Genomic DNA, 23569 nt, shown 5'->3' on the forward strand with positions numbered 1-23569 from the left:
AAGTTTTGGGAAAAAAAACATGTTCATCTGGCATAATTATTTCTAACTCCATGATGATGGTCATCTGGTGTATTTGCTTTATTTGTGTCGAGAAAAGATTGTACAATATTAGTCTTGCAGATTAACAATAACTAAAGAAATTTAATTTCAACGCGGATCATTCGGAAGACGTCAAAGATTGTCTCGTGGACGGTGGGTGCTACGCGCTTTGCAAATCCTTTGTACGTGCACAATAAAGTGATCTGTGGGCCGAATCTGGTATCCAGTAAACAGAAACGTGACCTCCTATAGTGAGAAGAAGGCTTTGAAACCCATGGTTCAGAAGGTATAAACACATCAATAAAATAGCGAAACCTAATATGGATAAAACTATTAACTATCGTCTGGGTCAAATGGCATTACACTCAAGTTTTTTTTACGCGGTTTTTTTTGCGCGGTATTTTTTTATGCGGTTTTTTTTACGCGGATTTTGAAATTTACGCTGTTTTCATTTACGCGGATTTTGAAATTTACGCGGTTTTCATTTACGCGGTTTTTGAAATTTACGCGGTTTTCATTTACGCGGATTTTGGAATTTACGCGGTATCCATCAATGAGGTTCCCTTTATCGCGGATTCTTAAATTTAAGTGGTCTTCATTTACGCGGATTTTGAAATTTACGCGGTTTTCATTTACGCGGATTTTGCAATTTACGCGGTTTTCATTTACGCGGATTTTGAAATTTACGCGGTTTTCATTTACGCGGTTTTCATTTACGCGGCTCGTATCCCCTGCGTAAAAAAAAACCTGAGTGTATATATAACTCGAGGGGAGCACGTCGTTTGGCATAAGTTCATTTGGCATAAGTTCATTTGGCATAACAGCAGGTGACACATGCTTTCGTTTGGCATAATGTTCATTTGGCATAATGGTCATTTGGCATAATGGTCATTTGGCATACTGGTCATTTGGCATAATGGTCGTTTGGCATAATTTGAAATATCCATTGAAATCTCTTATATTTAATGTTGACGCCTAATGGGGCTACGCCACATCGCTTTAAGTATGGTAGTTAAACTATTTGATAGCCCCTATGTTTGAGTAACTCGAGCAAACGAGTGAGTTGCTGGTGAGAGGTAGCCACTTCTGACGGCCGGTCGATGACCACCTCGGCCCCTTGGTCTCGGTTATGCGATATTTCCAAGGGCTATTTGGTATATTGATTCAAAGAACTGCTCATGTTTGAAAGAAGGAATCAACCCCTAAGTTTGAGCAAACGAGTGGATCACCAGTTTACTTGCGAGCGCTATTTGGTATACAAATTCAAAGAACTGCTCATGTCTTAAAGAAGGAATCAATCCTTGTTTCTGGCAAATATATTGATGGCAGAAGGTTGATTCCTTCTTTCAGTCATGAGCTGTTCTTTAAATTTGCATACCAAATGGCCCTCGCAAGTAAACTGGTGATATACTCGTTTGCCCGTTTTGCCCAAAATTAGGAGTTGACACCTTCTTTCAAAAATGAGCAGCTCTTTTAATCTGCATGTTTAATAAGTTCGCTAGCAAAGTGTTGATTTACTCGTTTGCCCGGATTACTTAAACATAAGGGTTGATTCATCTTTCAAATATGAGCAGTTATTTGAACCTATATACCAATTAACCCTTGGCATTGTCGCATAACTGAGACCAAGGATCCGAAGCGGGATTCGCCGGGTTCCGATGGTGCGTCGGCGGCCCCTCGCGAGCAAACCTGTGATCCACTCGTTTGCCCGGATTACTCAAACATAGGGGTTATCAACTAGTTCAAGTCCGACGGAGCGGAGCGATGTCGGACAGCACCGGGTTTAAAGCGATGTGGCGTAGTCACATTAGGCGTCAACGACTAGTAACAGAAAATTCAACGTATTTTTTAAATTATGCCAAGCGATCATTATGCCAAATGACCATTATGCCAAATGAACATTATGCCAAACGAAGGTATGTGTCACCTACTGTTATGCCAAATGAACATTATGCCAAATGAACTTATGTCAAACGACGTGCTCCCATAACTCGAGAGAATAGCTCATGATATAAAGAAGGATAATAAGAGAATAGTGTTGATTATTGAAACGCTGATTTGAAAAACGACAACTTTACTGGCGAATAGAGAAATTTCATTAGGTAGGAGTTTTCATGATCTAGAGAAGTTATACGTTTGCGTACGGCGGTTGTGTGCTGTATGACCACTCCTTACAAATGCAAACAATTATGCCAAATGTCTTATGCGAAATAACCTTCAGTGTGATCACATTGCAAAATTATGCCAAATGCCCGTTATGCAGCAGGATCATAAAATCAATCGTAAAAAAATGTAATAATAATAAGAACAATAATTCAAAAAATGCCGAAATAAAGGAATATAAGAAATTTGGAAAAATAGTAAATGAAATGACAAAAATAAGAGGAACTGCAAAGTGTCAAAAATTGCAACAATAAAAAAGTGTAGAGTTTAAATTATAAAAAAGAGTAAAATATTAAAAATAGCAAAAAATTAATTAATCGGCAATGAACCATGAACAGCAACAAATTTAAAAAATGACGGGAATAACAAAACGACAAAATATATGTAGTAGCAAAAACAACAAACATTACAAAAATATAAACCAATAAAAAATATCAATATTATCAAAAAACTGAAAAAAGCGCAAAAATTACCAAATTTCGGTATATCAAAAATAGCCTAAATAGATGTTCTTAACTTAACTTAACGATTTCTCTGACTATCGTTATATTTCAGGGAAACGAAATAAACCACAGCCCCTGTACGTTGAATTTATTATGTAAAGGTGAGGCCATTTGCGTTCTACGAAAACTTTGCTTTTATGGACAGTATTTTGAAAATGATATTGCAGTTACACTGTAATTTTAAACTCCTTTGAGATTTTCCGTTATTTTGAATATGAACTATTCTTTGGAAACATTCTTGGAATTGTAATATTTCAAGTGTAACGCAATTATTAGTTACACTTGAAACATTTAAATTTCAAGAGTATATCCAAATAATGGTTTATATTCAAAATAATTTAATTGGGGTTGTACGTTTCAGATTTTTGTAATATTTGTTCCTTCTTTCAATCATGAGCAGATTTTTGGAAATATTTGAATTTATTGATTTTTAAAAGTTATTTTGTAAATTTTTTTTAAGGATTAAAGTTGAGGGGAAAAGCTGAGGGCTTTTTTACCAATTTTTTCAAAAAGGAAAGACAATTTGTTGTTAGTACTATCGAAGAAAAAACACGCTGATTTAAAAAAAACAGAAGTTGTCTATGCAAATTCCCAAATGGTAAAATTTTAGACAACACGAAATTTTTTGTGCATAAGAACACAAGACCTTACATAAAGTATGGTTTTTTTTAGTGTTTCGGATTCTCCTCGTCAGTAAGTAGCACCAACTAGAAATTGTCGGAGTTATGACCCCTCCCGCAAAGCCTCTCAACTGAAATCAAAGAAGTAAAAAAAAGTATTGAAGAAAAATATTTTTGGTTTCCCAAAATAAAAGTTTTTTTTCAAATTAAAAAAACCATGTTGACCAAAAAATTTAAATTTTTGCCGTGTTCAAAATATTAAACAAATTCATTGCAAAGAATAAAAAAATGAATGGAAAAAGAACCGTTGATGTACACAAAAATTTAAATACACAATATATAGAAATCATATTTAGAAAATCGGTTGCATCGTTTTTGAGATATCATGTTAACCGCAACAGTACTTTTCAAAAAAACCCATTTCGGGAAAATTGCGTTTAAAATTTTATGTTAACTTCATTCGTGGAACGGCAGCAGTTTGAAAAATTAGTGCTTCGATCTGGATGAAATCTCGCACAGATACTTTCGAAGCTTTCTGAACCCCAACTGTTTATATAACCCCTTAATTTTAATGAAATTGCTATTGAGTTTTTACCTTCTTTTGAGCATGAGTTGCTCTTGGAAAAAATAATTGATATTGATTTCCAATCAGGGGCCATGCGTATACCACGGGGACTTACAAATTGTCATCTCTGAACCCCTACTCCCCTTCGTTGACAATCGTGAACAATTGCTGCACCCCTTACCAATACTTTTTTTTTGATTTATTGCCATAAAATGGATTCAAATTCCAGAAAGATTCGAATTTCCCTACATTGATGCTTAATACTGAAGAAATGAATGAACACCATTCAAACTTTACCTACAATTTTTTTCTGGTTGTTTGGATTTTTTTTTTAAATATTTCTGATCAAAATCACGAACTTTTCAAATTTGAAAATCAAAATGATTTTCTACCTTTACCATAATAGCGATGAATTTAAGCAACCTAAATATTCTTAAATTTTTTCAGGTAATGTCAACAACAAGCTTTGAAATCCAGGAAATGGTTGGATTTCTCAAAATTGCAGAAGACAGACCAACATTTCCAACATGTCCCACTATGTACTTGTACGTACTGGGAAAAATATATAGAAAAAATTGACAAATATTCGTGTGTATGTGTCACACAATTTACTCAGATATGGCTGAACCGAATAATTACAAGCGGACGGTATATAACGTTCCCATAGGCAGCTATTGAGTTTTTCGTCGATTGGAGTTCCGGTTCCGGAGTTACGGGTTGAAGAGAGATATCACTGCATGCGGCTCACCATGATGGGCTTTACTTGAATCTATATGACTAATGACTAAAGTTACTTTAACCAAATTGGTCACCTACGACGGTCATTGACCCCGTACAAAATTCTGATATCGAATTTGTATTTTTGATACCAAAAGTCTTCGAAAGGCATGAAACGTCGAGATTTGATGTTATCTCGAAAACATTTTTCCACCTTTTCGCCTTTCTTATATAGAAAGGTTATGCAATCGCTCTGAAAATCGACAACCTTATCCTGGAAATGTTTTATGACTGTTTTCTGAAAATACTGAAAATATAATAAGATAAAAAAATACTAAAAAGCACAAACAGTAACGGACAAACAGAATGAAATATCTGAGATTAAAACTCCCCTGTATAGCTCTGGATACGGAACCGTCAGCTTTTGATTTTGATTAGTGAATGTATTTTTGTCATATTAAGGGGTTATATAAAAAGTTGGGACTCAAAAATCGAAAAAAAAAATTCATTGAGTATTATGAAAATACATACTTGTAAAAATATCTGTGCGAAATTTCATCCAGATCGGAACACCAGATTTTAAATTATAGCCGTTTGCAGCGCGCTGGTTCTTCTACGAATGAAGTGGACACAAAACTTTAAACGCAATTATCTCGGAATAAAGTTTTTTGAAAAGTGCCGATGCGGTGAGCGTGATATCTCAAAAACTATTCATCTGATTTAAAACAATATTTTTGAATTGTTTGAATTTAAATTCTTGTGTACTTGAACGGTTCCTTTTTCATCAAAAAAATTTCGATTCTTTGCAGTGAATTGTTGATTAAAATTTTGAACACCACAAATCTCAATTTTTTGGTCAACATATTTTTTTTGCAGGAAAAATTTTTTTTATTGGGAAACCGATCCGTTCAAGTACACGGGAATTTATTTTTTTTCAATATTTTTTTTAGTTTTTGGATTTCTGTTGAGCGGTTCGGCTGGGAGAGCGTTCACCGCAAGCCTCTGCCAAAAAAAAACATGCTTCGGGGGATGGGCCATAACTTCGACAACCTTGAATATTGTTTTAATTAAACTTGTTTTTTTTTCTATCTTTGATAGTGCTACCAACGAACAGTATTTTGCTTTTTCGAATAAAATTTGCATAAAACACTTTAAAAAAATCACGAACTTAGCTGAATTTTTCGCCACAACTTTGTATATAACCCCTTAAGTATCCCTAGTAACAATTGAGGTTTTATGGTAGTTTTATAGCCACTGATAAAACTTAGATTGCTCTTGTAGCGTGCTATAAAACTTCAATTGTTACTTGGGATGCCAAAACTGAATTCTTCGTTCAATTTTTTTCAAACGCATCTTATTGGACCTGTTTCCATAATGATAGCTAAATTATTTCGGATCAAAATGAAAAACAAATTCAGCGTACCATAATTACCTACTATTGAAAAAATCATTTGATACTTATAAAATACATTTAATCACCCTAACAAGTATATTGAGTCACCCTAATAGAACAACAAATATATCTTTAGAAAGTTATTAACCTTCGCGGCAAAAATATTTTTGAGCAACCTTAATGAGTCATAAAGGTTTCTAATAAATTTTAATATAAAAAGACTCAGTGCATGATCATGTTACTATACAAAAATTCTAAGGGCAGTTTGGAAAAAAATAATACTTTTGAGCCACTCTATTGCATAGTAAAGGCTTCTTTTAAATGCGTTTGAGTAATAAAAATCAAGTCAGCGTACCAACGTTACATGAAGCTTGAGCTTGTGCGACCACCCCTGGCTGCTACTCCGTTATCGATCGGGACTAGCTGAAGTTGCACAGGGAATCAGTAGATAATTATGCTTGGGATTAGCGAAACATCTTTCAATGTGCAACTCCTGGTAATCCTAAAGTGTTTCTGATCAATGCCGGCGCCGGTCAGGCCCGAACGTAGATCGCGGAAGGAAAGGGAAGGAATTGTTAGTCCGATACTTGCTTTTGCTAGAGGCCGTATTTACTACTGCGCCCTCCACAAGTACCACGGGAGGAGGATATTTTTGTTAGTAGAGTATAGAAGTTGGATATACTTCTTCTTTACCGACGCCAGAGAGAGGTGATTCCACTACCTGGACTAGATTTCGATCCACCAATTTCATGGACCGGGGACCAACGGCTTTACTTCCCTTCCGAAGGAAGACGTGACCACAGATTTTTTCACCTCAGAAAAATCTCAACGACCTCGGCTGGAATTGAACCCAGGCCAGCTGGAATGAGTGGCGGTCACGCTTACCACTCAACCACCGACGCCGTCATTAAACATATTACAAAGAGTCAATTAATGAAAAACCAAATTTTTAATATAACTTTTTCAGTTTTCATTTTTTTTTCCAACCTATCCTTCAGATGTTTTTCAGAGTTTTTCTAGACGAATAGTTTCTTCTAATACATCAAAACTCTAGCTTTTATTGTTCAGAAGATATAAGCACTTAATATTTCAAAAATAGGTTATTTTTAAATCAATTTTATGAAATTTAAAAAAATATCTTATTAGCCATTTTTTGCTCAATTATAACTCTAATCATGACCTTATTTATAGTTTAAAAAGAATTATCTTTTATTTGCCCCAAATGAGTGATATTGACATTCCAAACAATCCCATTTTTGGGCGAAAAAGTGGTCATAACTTTTCAACGAAAATAGCTAGATATATGGTGCCATGAAACAAATTATTCGCCTTGAAACAATCTTAAAGTTGTCTGAAGACTACTTCAGTTTTAAATGAGTACAGCAAAAGTTATTGGAATAAAACTGTATTTCGAAGAAACACTCTAAGCTCCGACTTTAAATTTGTTGTAAAATAAAAAGTATGACAGATAGAGCTTACATGTCTTCAGAAAACTTTTCCAAAATTTGTCGTTCTACAACTTCGCTGAAGGTCGTTTGGCTCTAGCTAGAATGATTAAAAAGTTAATTTTTTGATCTTGGTAAAATTAGAACCACCCTAACTGTTTTTTTTTAAAGAGGGGGCTCATAAACTACGAAAACTTCTCCAAAGACTTAATAAGGCTAAGTTGTTTAGTTTTAGTACAATCTCAAAATTCCTGCTAAATTTGCATTCTGGACCACTGTGCACTGCCCATGGTCGCATATTTGTCCCATTTTCTATGGAATTTCCTACCTTTATGGGACTGATTTGCTATCATGGGCAGTACAATGCATTAGCTTAACAGAGCCGGTCGGGTCTTTTTTAAACATTGTCCTTTTACCGAATTTTTCAAAGTGCGAGTATGTATTACTCTATTTAAAATAATTAGCACCGCCAAACCATCTTATATGTTCAACAAAATTCAATTTTCTAATAGCAGTCGCACAAGAAATTTAACTCTACCTCAATATCGCACTTCACATTATGGAAACACCTTCTTCATTCGAGCTGTTGTTCATTGGAATCAACTACCTGTCGATAGAAAAAGTATTCGATCTTTACATATTTTCCGTAGAGAATGTATGGACTGGTTTAATAGAGGGAATTAGAATTTATATGGTAAAATTATAAGTCACACAGTACTACCAAACTGAATTTAAACCGATTGTGGAAATTAAAAAGGATTCATCCTTACTTCACAAGTATATGATACAAATAAATAAATAAATAAATAATATTGATGGGTCCTGTGGATTCAGCGTACACAATTTTTATTGCGTGTACATGAAACGAATCATTCGTTGCGTGATTTTTGGATGGCTCGGGTGTTCTTGAAACACGTTCCAGCATGGGTGTGTGACTCGTAACTTCATATTTTTGAGGGGCCTTGTGGCAGTACCGAGAATCCTTATGGTTATGGTAACTGTAATATTTTCAACCTGTGTTAATTTGTTCAGATCTAACCTTGAGCAAATGTGTCGGTATGTGTGAATAATTGAACTTTGAAAACAAATTATATCTGTATGATTTCCACGCATGTTTTTAATAATTGTAACATTTGTTTGCATGTTTAAAAATGAGTTTTTTTTTTCATTCTGTTTTACATTTTCGATCACAAAAGCTAAAATTCCCTGCCTTTCTAACCATTCCATTGTTATCAGCCCGTGGCGTTTCAATCGCATTCAACCGAAACCGCAGAAAATTTGTATCGCAGTAACCTGTGCTAGTGACAGTCCAGGTAAATGTTACTTTCTCATCTATACGTAAAATCCACATCTTCCTTCTGTCCACACACGCACACCTACCTAGCGGCTGTATTGTGTGAGCGTGTATATGTGTATTCATTAATGCGTGCCACCGTGAATGATCGTGCCCTATGTGTGAGTGTGCTCAAGAATTGTCTGTATTTGAAAGCCATGCTAAGGTTAGTTTTGTTTGTGTACATTTTCTTCCTAACATTTTCCCACTATTGAATTAACAACGAATGCATTTTTTTGCGTCCTTACAATTGATATTGATAATGACTAAACGAATCGTTTGATAACCACTAAGCCAAGCAATTGCAAAAAAAACACAAATAGACTATTTATATTTGTATACCAAATTTTTTTCTTATATTTTTTCGAACTAATTATCTTATCGCAAATCGATACCGTATTTTTCTCGTGTCTCTTCTTCGATATGATCAATGATTTGATGACGATGTGTGCCCCACTGGTTCTGTGTGTGTTCTGTCGCCTCCAACCTCCCAATATCGCCCCAACGAACAACTGCGTGCGCTACTGTGTGTGTGCTAAATTGGTGTGGAATGCCAAACCGTGTTCCTTCCCGTTCAACAACGACCGACGGCCGGCGACGACCACAATGATGATGATGATGATAATGTCCGATCGTTCGATCGATCACTGATGACCAACCGAATCCAATAACAATGATGATGATTATGGATCACGATCACGATGATGATGAAACGGTTGCGATTGACCACCACAGAAACAACCATCCGTGAGAAATGATGCTGATGGGCATTTGATTTACCACACTGGCGACATTCTTCATAACAGATGTTCGTGAAGCATTAATTCTTAGTATTTTTTTAATTTATCTGAGTACATCCTCCATTGAAGCTTACCTCGCGATTCGCGTTCCCGAACAATCCGGAGCACTGTCAGTTTATGATGGAACGTCTTTCGAGAGAAAAAAATTTAAAATTGGGAAAATTCAGTTGATGACTTTCCATCATCTCAGTGCCCCCCATTCGCGATTCTTGAACTAATGTTTCAATACTAGTTTCCTAAAATCACACGGATCTGTCCACATGAGAACCATAGTTTAACCTAACTCAACACTGGTTCAAATCTGTAAATGATCAACTCGTTCAGTGGTGAAGTTTGGTACGCTACGGAGTCTCATCTGGACAGATTTCCATTAACTGTTTGTAGCGATATTTTTAGTCAGACTGATCTCCCAGTGCCTCCGTTTTGTTTCTTCGAAGAACAATCCAAACCACACCTTAAATCTAGTTCGAAAATCACAGTTAGTTTTATAAAATGAAACAAAAGAAAATCTAACAAAACCAGAGACATTAGAAAAAGAAAACTCTTAGACTTTATTATAGCCTATGCAGCAAGAGATAATCGAACCAGCGAAGGTTTAGCGAGCCCCACTAGTCATCACTAATGTTTTTCTTAATTTTTGCTCTTCTTTGTTCTTCTCTTCCTTCTGCTCTTCTCGTTGCATGGTGGCGATGGTTGGTTTTTGCGGGGGCACGTCACACAACAGACAAAATCCTGGCCATCCTAGGCGAAGGCACGTTCGGTCGGGTGGTGAAAGTCAAGGATATGGAGATGTAAGTATTTTTTACAGGTTAGGTTAGGTTGACAATTTACAGCAAAACTCGAATAAATTGTATGAAGGTCAAGTCTTAATTTGAATGAAAGTTTAGACAGAACCAACAAATGGCGCATCTTACCAAGCCTTAATAGAATAAAGAATAGTTTTTTACGATCGCTTCCAACGATTAATTTATTACGCATGAAATAAAAAACAAGCCCTTAACAGCGCTTACAAATCATGGCATGAAAGCGAAACCGTATCATTCCTCATAATATGACACCCAGCCGCCGCCGCCGCGCTAGTCAGTGGGAAGTAGCTGCTATTCCGAAACCATAAGCGCTTGTTCATGCTAATCGAGTTACCATAACACGACCGGCAAGACATTAACACCCACACGCCCAAGTGAGATGATGCACGATACGCACCGCCGATTACGCGCGGATGATCGCGCCAAGTGGCGCTGGAATAAGATTATAAATAAATCGACTTTACGAGCCAGCTGGAACCGATTAATCAGTAAATTGTCAACCCTTAATAAGTGACTTATTTGTTGGAGTTGTTCTGCTTCATTTCGCAAATATTAATTCTTTTTTTTTTTGTTTTCGTTGTGCCGCAGGGACCACACGATGGCGCTGAAGGTGATCAAGAACGTCGAAAAGTACCGGGAGGCAGCTAAGCTGGAGATTAATGCACTGGAAAAGATCGCCGAGCGAGATCCAACCTTTCAGCAGTAAGATATATGATTTTTAAACTGTGACCTCTTTAATGGCAACTTTTTTTATCTTTTTCAGTTTATGTGTTAAAATGTTGGATTGGTTCGATTATCACGGGCACATGTGCATCGCGTTCGAAATGCTGGGACTCAGTGTTTTCGATTTCTTAGTGAGTATTCTATTTGATATGTCCTCTCATTACTATAAATGTTCATACTCTTTCTTCAACCCGGGAAAATTTTAGAGGGAAAACAACTATGAACCGTACCCGATGGAACACGTGAGGCACATGTCCTACCAGCTGTGTTACGCGGTCAAATTTCTGCACGAACATAAGCTCACCCACACCGATCTGAAACCGGAGAATATCCTATTCGTAGACTCGGAATACACCTCGACGTTCAATGCCAGAAAGGTACCCATTTAATATAGTTTGGTATTTGGATTTAGTATTCTAAACATGCGATTTCTCCTCTTCTCATACAAACAGAACCGCGACGTTCGCCGTGTCAAGTGCACCGACATTCGGCTGATCGACTTCGGCAGCGCTACGTTCGACCACGAACATCACAGTACGATCGTGTCCACCCGTCACTACCGGGCGCCGGAAGTCATCCTGGAGCTGGGCTGGTCGCAACCGTGCGACGTCTGGTCGATAGGGTAAGTAATCTATTTTTCCAACAAAAAAAACAATCTTTGTAATCAAAACTATCCTCTTTTCTTACAGCTGCATCATGTTCGAACTGTACCTGGGCATTACGCTGTTCCAAACTCATGACAACAGAGAGCATCTCGCTATGATGGAGCGTATACTGGGTACAATACCCTACCGGATGGCCAGGTAAGTCTTAGATGGCGCGATAGTTCCACCTCCTAGTCACCCCCAGCACTGATCAAATTTGCAGAAAAACCCGCACCAAATACTTCCACCACGGCAAGCTGGATTGGGATGAGAAATCGTCGGCCGGGCGGTACGTACGGGATCACTGCAAACCGCTGCACCGGTACGTGCTGGCGGAAACACCCGACCACCTGCAGCTGTTCGACATCATTCGGCGCATGCTGGAGTACGATCCGGCCAACCGAATCACACTAGGTAAGTCGAGGGGGGTACAGCCGGATGAAATGTAAAAGTTCTAAAAAACTGTTCACAAATAAGCTTTCGCCAAACTTTGTGTCATTGATTTCCTTTTGACATTATCCTATCAGTAGCTGGTACCGAATTGGAGATCAGATAGACGCTAAATTTAAAAACGTTACATACATGTATTTTCGAAGCAATCGACTAATTTCGAGTAAGGTTCTCAAAGTTCTGATTTGCTGATGAAACTGCAAAATCAATTCCTGGTTCAGCTAATCAGCCAATGGGATGCACTGTTCTATATTGTTTCCTAGGCAGAACATTGTGTAAACACTATTTTTACGCGTTAAGGGCACAATAGGGCAGCGCAATCCATGACTTATAAAGTTGTAGGGAATGTGCCCTTCAACTGCAAAACAGGTTTTGACCCAACTTCCTTTCTCGATTTCAAACAATCAGCGAGTACGGGGTCTGCGGCAAAGGCGACGGCCCTATCGCTAATTGTGTACTGAGCATTACTTTAGCTAATCTCTTCCAGAATTCGCGTTTTAGGCTCGACTCATTGTAGTCTGCTGTGTTTTATCAGACTAACGATGACATGTGTCGAATCCATTTTTATTTTATTTTTTGTGCCGCCGGGTATTTAACGCAGAGTTCTTTCAATTGCACCGAGCACTCTATAGTCTTTTTCCTTCAACAACCACAGTTTATGACATAGATTACAGCACCTACAGCTCCCACGAACTACTGCTTTTGCTCCTTCTGGCAAACGTGTTTCATTAGATGCAGTACAAACTCCTTGGCACCAAGTTTTAACACTTTCTTGTAATGTGTTTCAAACTGCTATTTTCTAAAAAAATTTGTCATTGATTTCGCGTAATGGCAAGACGCATGATCTGACCAGAAGACAATAGAACCCTAATAAATCATAGGTAGAAGGCGTTTTTGTAAAAAAACCCTTGATGTAGCAATTGTAATGTCTTGCCGCAGCCACAAATAGCTTGCTAGACTATAGCTTTCTTACGAAATTTTTCGACTTGAATAGATGTCTCAGATTACTTGCCTTTCTCGTTCCGTATTATACTGTCGATCAGGCAGCAAGAGTCCAGTTTCACGTTGGTTTCGTCGATCATGATGCAAGCATCGTATCGTACAGCTTTCGCACTTTGGACCTGATCAATGCTTCTTGTTTCGAACTGCGTTTCGGCTTCTGTCTCTTATGCGTTCGAAGATTCAAACGTCCTTCAGCACGACGAACATTTGACTCAGAAGTGCCACTTTTTAGGTCACATGCTGCATTGAAATCTTTTTTTTCTTACTCGTATGCATTCAGTATACTTTGATTCAAACAAGGATTATCAAAACCAAACGAGGATCACCGAGCTTCCTAATCATTGTTCGCACGGTTCTCTCACTTTCTTGCTTCCATTTTACCATCTATCGATAACATTCCTAGCCAAGTACACAATTTGTACACAATAATGCGACATTGCTCGGCTGAAGGTTCACGCATTTCAAACTGTTAGAAACTATTTTACCGCTACACAATTACTAAGATAAACGAACCGTGCTCTGCTTAAATCTATCGACCGATAAAACCAGTAGTATGTCTTTCCAGCTAAATATTCTAAAGCTTGATTTTTAGCTTTCTTTTCGTGCTTACTGAGTTTGGCGCAATCATGTTCAAGCGTTATCGATTACAGTTCATTTTGATTTACTGATTCGTACGCTGCCTTAAAATCCACAAACAGATGTTGAGTCCGCTAGTTGTATTATCGAAAATTATCCAAGATTTGACGCCTGGATTAAACATCTGGCCTCTTGTTTATCATTCTTCTCCGACCCCAATTTGGCATTCGCCGACAAGGGATACAGCGATTGCGGGGGCAGATTACTAAGCAGAAGACTGAAGAGAGTCGGTGTTGAGGATAGTCATGCCTCGATAATTAGTACTTACACTCTAATTTTTTACACTTGTAGACGGGGCATATGAGGCTATCCCACTAGTCCGAAGGCATTTCTTCTTCCAACCAGATCATCTCGATCACGCAGTGGATTGCTTCATACAACCGGTCACTCTCAAGCTTTAGAACTTCTACTTGACATACGTCCTTCTCAACGGCACTATTTTTCTCACTTCTGGAATGGCTTGTCGTACTTCGTCTTGCGTAGATGGATCAATTGGTTGTCCCTTATCTTCAAATCATATTCTAGTAGTTTCTTTACTTGTTTATCCGTTTAATGACAGTTCTAGTATCTTATCGTCGTACCCACGGTTTTTCGCTTATGATTTTTTTCCTTCGTTTGCCCTCAGCTCCCCATGTCGTTTCCTATTCAGATGTGTAGCCGTTACAAGCATTCGGTTCTTAGTCTGGTTTTGCTCCTCTGTCAGTTACTCTTTAACATTTAACATCGAACCAGCCCTTCCGTGTATTTTCACGTGGGGTTCCCAGAGCTGTTGTACTAACCACTTCGTGGACCACTACGCTTAGGTTATCTCTAGTTGGTCATTCTTCGATTTGTTCGTCGAGTTGCTGGGTGTATTCTTCAACAACAGTCGACGATTGCTGTGTGCCAGCCGCATGATTCTCTCATGCATTGAACCGATTCTGCTGTATAGTCTTGCGCAAATTTTCCACACCACCAGACAAAGGTCAGAGTCGACGCTTAGTCCTCGCTGTCTCCTGGTGTACTTCCCAATATTCCTTCGTGTGAAATAGATGCTATGGATAGCCATGTCTTTGACTGCGGCGAGATTAATCAACCGTAGGCCGTTGTCGTTGGCGGTTAAGCGGAAGCTCTTTTTCCATTAACGACGAACAAATTCTTCCACTCTGATCTATTATTTTATATTCCCGGTGATGAATTTTCCGTAATGTTTTTTGTACGCTCCTTAGACTTTGTCTAGACGGGCATAGAACTTTTCACATTATCGAACTTATCGGCGCATAGGCGTTCATCAAGCTGTAGTTGAAAAACTTGTTCCTTTTCCTCAACACGCAGATATTGTCGCTCGCCTGAGATATGTATGAATATCTGATTAAACGTTTATATGATCAAAAGTGCGCATTTACGGTTAAATAGCGATGGTTCGAGCTCGGAGAGCACAAGCCAGTTCGACAACTCATTTGTATACTGTGTTGCGTTTCGGCTTCGCCTCATCAGAAACCAACATTAACTTATTGTCGGAATAGATTAGCGCCGGCTTGACGCAAATCCCTTAAAACTAAAACACACTTTGTGTTTCAATCGAACGACTGATCAAACGTGATGTCCCGTTCGAGCAGAAGTTCTGTTTATGCCGATGAGACACAGTGAAACCGAAACTTGTCTTGGCTTAGCAGGCCTATGCGAAAGCACTATGCTATATTTCACCCTAAGGAGGAAAATTTGGTAAAAACCAAAATTTCTCGCTAGGGTGAAAATTTGTTGGTAAAAACCAGTCTTTGAACAGGAGGGCACAAATCCTTATTTCATACTGTGTTGCGTTTCGGCTTCGCCTCATCAGAAACCAACACTAACTTATTGTCGGAATAGATTAGCATAGAACTCATTTGTAATTTTGTCGAAGCAGAGAGTTACGTTGAACACCTTTCCTCTTCCAAATCGTACAAATGCTGAGCGATTTCCTGCATTGATTATAAACAGATTCGGGGTTGAGCTTATGATCACCTCTGGTTGCAATTGCTCAGAGAATCAATGAATTGTAATGCCTGAGTGTAATACACCATCCTTTAAAGTACACCCAGGTTTTTTACGCGGTGGATACGTACCGCGTAAAAAAACCGCGTTGATTGGAAAATCTGCGTAAAAAATAACTCTCAGCAAAAGACTTAGAAGAATTTTGTCAGCTTTTTTTGCGCGGATTTCGAAATTAGCACGGTTTTTGCAAAAAAATATTCTAAGTTCTTTTGGATGCAAAAGACTTAATAGATTTTCGGAAAGATGGAAGAGACGGGTCTGGACTCCTTATGGCCCGCCGCACTTCAACAATATGGATGTTTTCGGAATGGTTTTGACGAGTAGGTGCCAGAAATTTACGCTTGGCGCCATTTTGAAGTCCAAGTTGGCGACTTCCGGTTTAGCGCAAATTCTGGCACCTACTCGTCAAGACCATTCTAACAATACCGATACAGCGAAGACCCGTTTTTATCAGGGCCTTTGGTGTATTTTTGGTTGACAAAATTGGACCAGTGACATAACAATTTTAGTTATTTTCTCTACTAAACCGAAGCTGTTCAAATATATAACATCAATCCGTGGACATAGCCTCATAATCGTGACTGGCTGACGAAATCGGGGGCTGATAAAAACGGGTTTTCAATGTATTGCATGTGTAACGGACTTACTTTCTAGCATCACAAATTATTCCCACAGATCGTAATTTACTTGAACGATCGTTTTCAAATCCAACTTGCGCCCATCTGGTTAGTCGTCATCTTGGATTTCAAAATGGCGTCAAAAATCAATTTATGGCATCTACTCGTCAAGTCTACTCCGAAAATATCCATATTGTTGAGGTGCGGGCCATAAGGAGATTTCCAGACTCGTCTTTTCCATTTTTCCGAAAATCTTCGAAGTCCTTAAGCCTTTAAAAGGACTTGGAATATTTTTGCGAAAATTGCGGTAATTGAAAAATCCGCGTAAAAAACCGCGTTGATTGTAAAATCCGCGTAAAAAACCTCGTAAAAATACTGCGCAAAAAAACACGTAAAAAGAAACCTAAATGTACAACTCTTGCTAGTACTAAGAGAAAGAGAATAAAAGGCCGAACCACAAACGTGTGTAACCTTGTCTGTCTTCCTTATTTGTAACATGAGCTGTTCCTTAGAACTTTAGTTGTTTTAAAAGTGAACCTATGATTCACGCGATTGCTCGAACTGAATGCGTATTTTAACGAAATGTGTCTGATAATCAACGTTGAATTGTTTCTGTTAATTCTATCGTTAAGTCTGATGTTTCGGATTCTCCTCGTCAGTACCTTACAGCTGACCGGGTCGCTAGGTGGACACTAAATCCAAAGCTTACGTTCACGACTGGTGGGGACTGATGTCTCGGTGGTTCTTTTTCACCTAGCGGCCCAGTTAGCTATTAAGTACGGACGAGTAGAATCAAAAACACAAAACATCGACGTTATTTTAAGTTCGAGGGTTGAATTAAGATCCTTTAGCAAGTATAAGTAATTCTATTGTGTTTATTAGTGTATTAACTTCTAGGGTATTTTTCCTTCTTCTGAACATGAGCTGTTCTTTTGAACAATCAATTTAAATCATTTAAAACGAATTAGATGGTCTCCCTTTGCCGAGAAATATATTGGTGGATTTGAGCGATTCGTAGTAATCTCTTCCTAAGCTTGATTCCTACCAGTAGAAGACAAATGATAAGTTCGTAAAATGTTAAGCTCAGTTGCCAATAACTGTACCACTTCTAGTTTTCCGTTCGGTATATTTCCCACTCTTGCTCTCACTTGAGTAATAAAGCGCATTAAATTTTCATAATTTATCCAACTTAGTAATGTATAGCTAATTGAAAGCCGTGTGGTGTCCGGCGGGCTAAATCTGTTTGCACTATTTCAGCCAAGAATAGAACCTCTGGGAACTGCTCCCTTGTCGTAAGAGGCGACTAACAACATGCTAGGAGTTCCTAGGTCGCGGTATTGCTCCATACCGAAGACTTTACCTGGACGGACCTTAAGGTTTTACATCATAACCTTTATCCATTCTGTATTTAGTGAATCACTGACATATAGTCACCTTTTCTGACTCGCTATTCTCGATTGTGTACCAACGTTTTAAGCTTCTTCTGGCGGTTGTATAATAGCCGCAAAGGACGAAATCTAATTCCACACTAAGTAACAGCATATATTAATATATTGGCTCTTCCACGCCAAGGTTTAACTTCCAAAGGTTTGGTTTAAAAACCGTTTTTTAAAAAAAGTAACCTCATGTGGGAAATTTATTAAATTGGCCTAAGATGGAGCTGTCGAATTGCACATTTTTATGTTACAAGCGATCTGTAGATGTGTTAAATTTTTTTATTAAATCTGGAACCGTCTACCGATAAATCTACATTTACGAATACCTCCAAAAGTGACTTCTTGAGGTCTCATGAAGGCCTGACACTAGCTTTATGATACTTTTGCTTTCCTTAACAACATAAAAAAATCTCAACATTCCAGAACTTCACTTTTTCAGAAAATGTAGGGCCATCGAAAGCTAAAACTTCGTAAAATCGCACTCCTGGTCTTGTCTTCAAAATCATCCAGTGCAGTACTTTACGTCACACGTTAGAATTTGCACCGCTCATATGGTAGTCGGTATTTGCTAGTATTGCTGCTTTCCTATCCATTTTTCTTCTGGATCACAAAGGGATCCCCTGTCGTAGTGTTTATTATATTTGTTACACATAATAAACATGTCGTGAGCAATTAGTATTTAACCCAATTATGGGAACGTGTCTGATAGGGAGAGTGGAGATGCCAACTTGTCATTAACATTTCGCAGTGATTTTTTCACATTCATTTGGGATATCTTATACATTTGTACGCTTTCTTTGTACTGCAAACTTTGAAAATGATTATTGAAGTGTTAATAAGAAGCATTACTCCCGATGGCCAGCTGTTCGGAGTTTAAATTGTTCGTTTCGAATTTGTCGGAAATTGATCGCGAGCGACTTTGTACTTATATCATATTGTCTATAAATGAATAGACCTCTATCATATTCCACGCGGCTTTATCCTTTCATTACGCTCTACAGAAGAATAATTTTTAAAATGCCTATTTGAATTGGATTCACATTTCTACTGGAGGTCGCGTACCTGAAAACTTAGGTCTAAAATGAAAAGCCATAGCGCGTGAGTACTTAGCTAAATCACAATATCTACCAAGATATATTCTGATTCATCTCCCTACCTACTAACGCTAATCCTATCCTGTGACACTTGTGGATGATGCAGAGAATTCCTCGGTCATAATAGTCACAAGTGTTGAACTAACATTCCTTCCCATCCCAAAATTGACCTGCATGGGCGTGGCCATCTACATTATTGATCATACTATAATCTTAGTCTCTTTAGGTTGTACGGTGAGTATGATGAACTACTCCCAAGTATCATACAATTGGTTCAATATGCAATTTCAACAGGCTTTGATCAATCACGGGAAACTCACGGGCGGTCAACTAAGCTAAGCTGTTACTCCAAGGAGTGCGACGTCCGACAATATCGTTGATTTGATTCAACATCAAACGAATCGGACCAACGAAAGTTGTTTGTCGGACGAGTTTTTCTGTTCGCAGGAGTAGACTTGTTGACAGAACCAACCGCTGAATTGTCAAACAAACGTCCAATGGATTGCCTAATACTGAGAAATGCCTAAGCTGTCAAGAGCAAAACAATCTTTGACGAGTTCGTACAGATTTTCACCCCCCGATATTACATTGACAACGCTACAGCGTGTGATAGTTTTCGAAGTACCCGGCATTTCTCTATCCCACACAACTACCGAAGACAATCCAGTCGGGGCGTGTTTTGACTGAAATTGATTTTTCATTGCATACCCCGAGACTAGTATATGTAGGCCGTTGAAGATTCGTGAGCTGACGTGACGTGATATGACTCAATCGAGGTGTTGGTATCTCCGTTGTAACTTCACGGTAAAGAGCACCTGTGATCGATTCTGTAAATTCCTGATAGTTCGTACACCGAAAAGAGATCGTACATCTTCGTCGGGTTCATTACATTACAAAGAATAGAATTTTTTCTAGTCACAAGGTGTCGTGAGTGTTTTCCGTTTTCGTAATGCATGTGCAGGTGCTCCTGTGGCCTTCGAATGGCATGGTGCATTTTTAATGGTCTTCATAGCATTGGTAGATGCGCGTACCTACTTACAAACGAATTGATAAGCTCGCCTTTGGTGAGGGATATTTGGGTACCACTAGACTCTTCAGATTTTAGGTGCGAGGCATCTTTTGACAAGGTATGTTAGACTGGCACCGGGGAGATAACAAATTTTTGGGTTATTTTAATTGTTTCGCTCCACAAATCATCCTGGGTCTTTCAAACGCCACTTCGGCAGGTCTGTGTGATTTGTTCGAGTGTCCAGCTTATTCAGATGGGTATTCGGTTGGATCAGATTGGTTTCATTTAGGGAAGTAGTCTGTAAGATAAAAGATATATTGAAGATTAAGATAAATTTAGGAAATAAAAATATTTACGTCACTCTATAAACTCAATTCAGTCGAGAAGATTTGGAATTCTAGGAGAAAATCGGTAACCATTGTTCTCAGATTTGAACCCAAGGGCCGTATAGTTATTGTTGGCTGATCTTAGTATCAGTTAGTGGCAAGTGTCTACTTACTGATGTCATTTCAAAATGACAATTAATGTCTTACACGCACAGAAATCTTGACATACGACGTTTGTTATCCTTCAACGCACTAATCGCATTTTTCTTCTTCCATTCCAGGTGAAGCCCTCCGGCATCCGTTCTTCGCGAAGCTTCCGCTAGCGCAGCGCCTGCACGAGAAATGTAATGAAAATTCCGGCTCGGCCAGTAGTAGCCGGGAGCGTTCCCACAGTTTATCTAGATGAAATTCGGAACGATTTGATTATTATTAATTAATAATATTACGGTTGTTGTTTAGCAAAGAAACGATGGAGAAGAAAACTAAGTAACTACTACCAATGAGCACGCGTGCCAAACGGCAGCGCAGCTGAGACAGAGTGAATCAATTGGAAAAACAATCATACACGTCATAACACACACACACCAACATACACGCACACAGGATAGAAAACAGTAGCGAAACATTCACACAAACATCTGCCTATTACCCTATTGTTTGGTTGCCATTTTCTGTACTTTTTCACACCTAATCTACACCATTTCATTGACAGAGTGTAGGAGTACACTACGACAGCCAGTTCAGATAACAACTAACAGAAAACCCTACAATCGGCTAAGGTTACGACTAAGTAGTGTAGTAAATTGTATATCTCGTTCTTCATACATTATTTTAAAAAGCAAAGTTTGAAGCAGCAGTAGTCTGCTGAGATGTAGAGAAATACGGAAAATCCTCCCCGGAAATTTTTGTTGTCCCTTTGTAGATGAAATGAAAAGTATTTCGATAATCATTTTATGCAAGGTAAAGAATAGCAACCAGAAGTTGGAGTTAGATAAGCAAATAAAAGTAACCTGCAATAGAAAGTCGCTTAGTTTTGTTTGAATTATGTTGTACTCGTACGATTTTGTTGTGAATGTTTTTCATCCATTGTTTTTCATTTGTTCATTCATCACCAATTGTTCATCATCCAACTGTTTCCTTGTTCAAATAAGTAGTCGAACCTTCCAAATCCCTCAAACAAATCTAACTCAGGCTAAATTGCGTGAAAACCGAGACCGAGCTGGGAAGGTAATATTATTAATTGTTCCAATAATAATCAAATCGTGCGGAAGTAAACGAAAAAAAAAACAACAACAAAGAAAGTAAAAAAGAGATCTAGGCTTAGTTGAGTAAAAACCAACCATCAATGAGTAACACAAAAGAGAACTTAACAAAAACAGCAAGAAAATAATCAGCGTTGTGTGCGCGGCTAGGGCAAATGTCTATTTTTTCCATCATCTTTTAACCTAATACTAGTTGTTTGTTGTAGTAATGCTCAGCCAACTCTACGTTCCCCTCGCATGTGATTCCACGTGTTTGGTTTGTTGAGTATGCGTATGTGAATAATGTGTTGGTTGAATCTAAGCTCGAAGTTTAGGGACGTAACCCGAACTATTGTTTGCGAATTGTTTTGTTTAGTATTCACCTGCAGGCACAATGAATCAGTTTAACTAATCGAATGAGAAGCAGCCGAGGGAAAAACAATGTTCATCTTAGTAGGTGCAGAGATTGTCAAAGATGCTCTGTGTCATTCAGTAATGTGTGTTTTCATGATAGACAGATTTACGGAAATTGTACTTAACTATGCGCCACTTCGTCGTCAGCTACACTGGCCATAATCGCAAGTCAGTCCCATGTCTATAGAGAATCCTATCAAACATGGGACAAATATGCGATTATGGACAGAACAGCTTCTCAAAATGCCTCACGAAATATTTGATATCAATCAGGTGAAAATGGTTGGCTAACGCAACCAAGTGGATATGGAATGCATCTTCCTGTGTACATTGCTAACCCTACGCAATGTAGTCCAAGCTGACAACGAATCATTTCCATCTATTTCGTAGCTTGTACTCACAGCTCTCACATATCAACGCCGCCGATGAGCTCGACCTATATATCTGTCACTTTCCGCATTCTAGCACCTTTTGTACAGAACTTGCTTATGTTCGCTTCTTTCCAGGCATTCTAGAGAAACCAAAAGCCGAATTGGCATCAAAGAAGGCGAATGCTAGTACCACCACAGCAAACAAGAAAAAACTTCCCGGCAAATTGCCACGCTCCTCATCGCTAGCAATCAACTTTCCTGCGATGTTGATACGCTGATCACAACACTCCCCCGCTTATACACAAACACACACTCGCTCGCTCGCACAACTACAACTGAACCAGGCTGAGCTACATTGCAAAAACGCGCTTCTTATCTTTTCTTTTCCCCGCTGCTGTAACAAAACAAACACCCTGTCTGTCGCTAGCACTTTTCCTCTTTTGCCCAAGTGAGTTTTCGTCGAGATTATAAGTGATTTTAGTGTTAGGAAGAGGTATTCTTTTACCGAGTTTCTGTTTTTTTTCTCGTCATATCAAGTTAGTAGAGCAAACACAAACCTAAAGCTGACTAAAGCTAGGATCTGTTTACTCCGTTCTCGGTCCTTTCGCACATGTACACATACAACACATCATTCAGGGTTAAACGGCGTCAAAGTATATAGAGACGTAGCAACATACCAATAACACCTATGAAACTAGCAACATAATATGTAAGAAGCATGTGTTGATGTGTGCTTTGTGGAACAAGCGGAGTTGTAACAAAAAAAACAGAATAAATCAACTGATGTAATTATTTAATTTAGTGATTACGGCAAACCAACACACCCACACACACAAAACAAACGAAAATATTAGAACTATGATGATTTCTTTTTCTCCTATTATATTATTTTTAAACTCTAAACACAATGATCTTCTTTGCAACATAAATTATAAAGAAACAAGTTAAGAAAAGGAACTCCCACACACACACACACACACCCACACTGGCGCGAACGTTCGTTGTAAGCGTACAAACAATTTTGATGTAAATTAGTGGTTGCATAGAGTCAACGTGATAAGCGAGGATATAGAGAGAGTGGCGTTTCGCCACTTTGCACCTTTAGGATCGCTGTTTGTGCGTGTGTGGGGATTATTTCTCGCCAGGAGACATGAGAGAGTTGGAAAATGTGAGTAAATTAAATAGAATGCTGTACAATTTGAAAAGTAA

At 38.4% G+C, this 23569-nt stretch overlaps 1 protein-coding gene across 7 annotated transcripts in view; it reads left to right on the top strand.

Moving 5' to 3' along the window:
• Positions 1 to 23569, top strand: part of LOC131687117 (uncharacterized) — a 79056-nt gene extending 55487 nt beyond the window's left edge. For 6 of the 7 annotated variants that reach the window (XM_058971175.1, XM_058971168.1, XM_058971186.1 and 3 more), the window contains 10 exons: positions 9514 to 9586; positions 10303 to 10369; positions 10973 to 11086; positions 11148 to 11238; positions 11314 to 11484; positions 11560 to 11729; positions 11797 to 11910; positions 11957 to 12165; positions 20616 to 20678; positions 22496 to 23569. In XM_058971175.1, the coding sequence (XP_058827158.1) occupies positions 9514 to 9586; positions 10303 to 10369; positions 10973 to 11086; positions 11148 to 11238; positions 11314 to 11484; positions 11560 to 11729; positions 11797 to 11910; positions 11957 to 12165; positions 20616 to 20678; positions 22496 to 22638 (1215 nt within the window). In that variant the 3' untranslated portion in view covers positions 22639 to 23569. The remainder of the gene's footprint in view (positions 1 to 9513; positions 9587 to 10302; positions 10370 to 10972; positions 11087 to 11147; positions 11239 to 11313; positions 11485 to 11559; positions 11730 to 11796; positions 11911 to 11956; positions 12166 to 20615; positions 20679 to 22495) is intronic. The other variant, XM_058971181.1, reaches the window with a different exon arrangement.

The sequence above is a fragment of the Topomyia yanbarensis genome, chromosome 1, assembly GCF_030247195.1.
Source record: "Topomyia yanbarensis strain Yona2022 chromosome 1, ASM3024719v1, whole genome shotgun sequence".
Classification (NCBI taxonomy): Eukaryota; Metazoa; Arthropoda; class Insecta; order Diptera; family Culicidae; genus Topomyia; species Topomyia yanbarensis.